Here is a 5,048-nt window from a genome sequence, read left to right on the forward strand (position 1 = left end):
ATAGAAAAAAAAAAAGGAAAAAATAATCACTATTTTGCTGAATAACGAAAATCCAGTTCAGCATATATCCTTATAAGGAGAGGTGTTTTTATAAGGAATCTTTAATGAGGACACGCAGTGTAAAGGAGCCATGCTTATCGAAAAAGCATTAATATGCGTAATCTGTTATGGCCGCACTACATGATAAGATGAGGACACTGCATTTCGTTGCTACTTGTACAATGCAATGACAAAGTTGTATCTATCTATCTATCTATCTATCTATCTATCTATCTATCTATCTATCTATCTATCTATCACACATAGTGACAGACTAAAAACACTAAAGAGTTTCTTCCTAATCAAATCAAACGGAAAGAGAACAGGCAAAAATCTTTAAAGCAGTTTCACCATTTTAATTTTTAATAAAGTTGCACTCATATTTAGGAACAGCCATCTTTATTTTTAAAATGTTGGTGACATGAATGTAAAATATCATCCAATGTTTCCATAAAATATAAAGTAAAAAACAAACAAGTACTGTTTTAATTTCAATTAACAATTAACCTCCCAGAGGACCCATAAGACCACTGGAAAGAGTGCACAATAGATGGGGGGGTAAAGGAAACATAATATCATATCATATCAGTGAGTTGATGAAAGTGAAAGGCTGTTCCAGGGGCTTGTTATTACAACTATAGGTATATTCCCCACATCAACATACAATAAATGGCAACTTAGCAATCGAGTTCAATAAATAAACAAAAAGGATTCTAGATTGTTGCTGTGTTGTATATGCGATTATCCCATATCCCCCCGAACACCCCCCCCCCCACCCCCCCCATATCAAGTGCACAAGTGAACCAGCAATGAGACCATAATATGCACCAGACGCAGTTCCACCTGCAATGAAGCTCTTATTTGCATGTAAACTGGTGTGTTTAGAAGAAGATTACACAGTGCGTATGGCACAAAAGGTTGCATCGTCACCAAGCTATTATTGCTTCAATGTGAATCCTTTTGTGCTTTATTAAGTTTATCGTTTTGACAGTTTCAGGCCACACTTTCAATTAAAAAATAAAATAAAACAAAAAATATGACTAATCACAAATGAGAGCTCTAGCATGTAAAAGTCAGAAGAAACTGGATGATGATCTCTACCCCGTCTCCTGGAGAATGCAGCCAGGTGCCCAGGTAGAGTGAAGGGGGTCGCTGTCAGAGATGGGGGAAGTCTCTCAAAGTCACCTGTCTCGGGATTGACCTTTGTTGTGTAGGCTCTGGAAGTGAGCCTCCCGCAGGACACGGTTGATGTGTTCGTACGAGGCCAGGCTTGTGGCGTCAGATTGCTCTAAAGAACTATGTGGACTGCAAGACCTGAGGTTTTCAGCTCCGTACTGACTGCTCGCGCTACTGCTGGTCCCAGCTGCGTGCTCTGGACTACTGACCCCACTGCTGTCACTGCTAGAGGACTGAGGAGCCAGCAAAAAGAAAGATCATTTACACTGACAGTTACAGCAGAGACTCAGCTGACACATGACTGTTTTAGCATGAAAGTTGACCCTTTGCAACTTGATCTGTTAAAGCAGTACATGCAGGCAAAAACGTGAAAAAGCTGAACAGACTGAAGGACTGAACCACTGCTGCATCACACTCTTTAGAAAAAGTAGTGCCACTATAAGTATCAGCATCATTATTAAATGAACAACATTGTGTAAGAAACCATTGATTAGAAGGGATTTCTTATTTTAAACATTGTTGTGCAATATATACATGCAACACTGATCGTAATACATTACATTTTTGGGATTTTTTTTTTTTAATCTTTTTAAAGAGCAAAGATGTTAAGCAGGTCATCAAAAACTATTTCTGCATTCTGATATAAAGAGTACACACAGCAGACCCTTGGGCCTGTGTGCCTCACCTCAGACTCCCAGGCTTCTCTGCTTCCATCAGAACACTGGAGTGTTGAACTTGATCTTTTGGACTGAGGCATCAGAAGTGCATCATCATCATCGCCTTGAGTGCGCTGCCGTTTCCTAAAAAGTCGATACACACATGAGCAAATCACTAACATTATTATTAATAATAATTATGATCATCATCGATAGTATTAATCATTGCATTCTTTTCAACTCAGACACGTCTGAACTGCATCATACATACAGACATTTTCCCCCATTTTAGAAAAGACCTCACCTGTTTTCAGATAACATGGCGAATCCCTTTATGGTTACTGAATATCGTCTTTTCTAGGCACTGGATCTGATTATAATACACCGATAAACACGACCTGGTGATCAGCTACAGTCGGCGCCTTGTGATGAAACCACTAAAAATGACCCTGGCTAATTGTTAGCATAGTTAGCTAACGGCAATTCAAAGTGATCTAACAATACAAGAACCCTTATACACCGCCACACACAGGTTTAACCTCTCGCCTATTGTTAAAACGTTGGAACTGTTGAATATCCACCACACCGGACGCTTCTGCAGTGAAATCATCCAGCTGGTTTACCCTGCATCCTGCTGCTGCCTGGCCGGCTAGCGCCCTTCGCCTGAAAGCTAGCTAGCTGAGTGAAGTTGTGAACATGAAGTTTATTCGAGTTTGTCGCAGCCGTGACAATTATTATCTCCCCTAAACAATCACCTATTACCCGTGTTTCCAAACAGATTTACTCTAAATCATCAATAGTTCGTGGGTTAATTATGAATAAACCCGAGCTGACCAGGTGCTTCAAACAACTAGTTATTTACATAACAGTGCGCATGCGTTAACGCAACAGCGCACGTTACAATTTGTTAGTGACGACATTTCCGGTGTCTGCTTACAAAACGTTTCTTTTTTTTAAATATGTTCGTGATCAAAACTGTAAAAAATGTTGGAATGGGCAAAAATGCAATTCAATTATTGATCTATATTTCTACTGCAGGTCTGGCACAAACCCATAAAACAGACTCATTAATATACATTGAAGGCCCGTTTTCTTTATTACAACACAAACTCTGTTTCAGTGCACTGTTCATTTATTTATTATTCCTGATGTTCCTGTGATGATTTTATATTTAATTCATGCAACAACAAAAAAAAACTTTTCATATTTTTTGGAATGTTTTTTGCATAGACATGTTATTATAAAAATAAACATGGGCAAAAATATCTTTGAAATGTCAAATTACTCAACCTCATATTTATCTCAGGCATATTAATTAACCAATTGATTTATTTAAGTTCGTTTTTCGTTTTGATGCATTTGTTATATGTTATATATATATATGTGTGTGTGTTTGGGTGTATATATATATATATATATATATATATATATATATATATATATATATATATATATATATATATATATATACAGTACAGACCAAAGGTTTGGACACACCTTCTCATTCACAGAGTTTTCTTTATTTTCATGACTATGAAAATTGTAGATTCACACTGAAGGCATCAAAACTATAAATTAACACGTGGAATTATATATGGAATTACATACATAACAAAAAAGTGTGAAACAACTGAAAATGTCATATTCTAGGTTCTTCAAAGTAGCCACCTTTTGCTTTGATTACTGCTTTGCACACTCTTGGCATTCTCTTTAAGAGCTTCAAGAGGTAGTCACCTGAAATGGTCTTCCAACAGTCTTGAAGGAGTTCCCCGAGAGATGCTTGGCACTTGTTGGCCCTTTTGCCTTCACTCTGCGGTCCAGCTCACCCCTAAACCATCTCGATTGGGTTCAGGTCCGGTGACTGTGGAGGCCAGGTCATCTGGCGCAGCACCCCATCACTCTCCTTCTTGGTCAAATAGACCTTGATGCCTTCAGTGTGAATCTACAATTTTCATAGTCATGAAAATAAAGAAAACTCTTTGAATGAGAAGGTGTGTCCAAACTTTTGGTCTGTACTATATATATATATATATATATATATATATATATATATATATATATATATATATATATATTGTTCTACTTTTTCTTTAGGTTGCTCCCATTAGGGGTCACCACAGTGGATCATCCGTCTCCATACTACTCTGTCCTCTTTTAAACCAACTACCTGCACGTCTTCCTTCACCACATCCATGAACCTTCCTTTAGGCCCTCTTTTTTCCTCGTTCCTGGTGGCTCCATCCTCAGCATTCTCCTACCAATATACCCCATGTCCCTTCTCTGCACATGTCCAAACCATCTCAATCAGGCTTCTCTCACTTTGTCTCCAAAACGTCCTAAATGCGCTGTCCCTCTAATAAACTCCTTTCTAATCCTGTCCATCCTTGTCACTCCAAATGAATATTTGAATATCTTCAGCTCTGCTACCTCCAGCTCCACCTCCTGTCTTTAAGTCAATGTCACTGTCTCTAAACCATACAACATCACAGGTCTCACCACAGTCCTATAAACTTTCCCTTTCACTCATGCACATACCCTTCTATCACAAATCACTCCTGCCACTCTTTTCCACCTCTTCTCCCAGCAACCGCACCACTCCACTGCCCTTCCTCTCATTCACACACACATACTCTGTCTTATTCCTACTGACTTTTATTCCCCTTCTATCCAGCACGTACATCCACCTCTCAAGGCTCTTCTCAACATGCTTTCTACTCTTAACACAAATCAGAATATCATTTGCAAATATCATAGTTCACAAAGACTCCTGTCTGACCTCGTCCGTCAACCTGTCCATCACCACGGCAAACAGAAAAGGGCTCAGAGCCGATCCTTGATGTAATTCAACCTCCACCTTAAACCAGTCTGTTGTTCCTCCTGCACATTTCACTGCTGTCACACTGTCATCATACATGTCCTCAAAGCAAATAATGCATCTTTGGTACTCCTTCTCAGCATGAAATCATACCGTTTCTCACCTCTGCCCTCAGCCTGGCTTCCACTACTTTTTCCCATAACTTCATGGTGTGACTGATCAACTTTACTTCCCTCTAGTTTCTGCAGGTCTGCACATTTTATTCTTAAAATCCGGTACCAGCTCACTCCTTCTACATTGCTCAGGCATCCTTCCAAATTTTTGTTAAACAATCTTGTTATAAACTCCACTGCTATCTCTCC

The 5,048-nt window shown here is 39.0% G+C and overlaps 1 protein-coding gene across 1 annotated transcript; it reads right to left on the reverse strand.

Moving 5' to 3' along the window:
- Nucleotides 1-380: 380 nt before the first annotated feature.
- Nucleotides 381-2,753, reverse strand: LOC124397141 (protein FAM104A). Its single transcript, XM_046866658.1, has 3 exons — nucleotides 2,176-2,753; nucleotides 1,901-2,015; nucleotides 381-1,448 (listed from the first exon to the last, which is right to left on the reverse strand). The coding sequence occupies exons 1-3, from the start codon at nucleotides 2,190-2,192 to the stop codon at nucleotides 1,221-1,223; spliced, it is 360 nt and encodes a 119-aa protein (XP_046722614.1). The 5' UTR covers nucleotides 2,193-2,753; the 3' UTR covers nucleotides 381-1,220.
- Between the last annotated feature and the right edge of the window lie 2,295 nt (nucleotides 2,754-5,048).

The sequence above is a fragment of the Silurus meridionalis genome, chromosome 14, assembly GCF_014805685.1.
Source record: "Silurus meridionalis isolate SWU-2019-XX chromosome 14, ASM1480568v1, whole genome shotgun sequence".
NCBI classification, from domain to species: domain Eukaryota; kingdom Metazoa; phylum Chordata; class Actinopteri; order Siluriformes; family Siluridae; genus Silurus; species Silurus meridionalis.

Coding starts and splice junctions, on each gene's coding strand:
- LOC124397141 (XM_046866658.1), bottom strand. Junction 1,449..1,900: donor GAGAAGCCTGGGAGTCTGAG/GTGAGGCACACA, acceptor CTGGCTCCTCAG/TCCTCTAGCAGTGACAGCAG.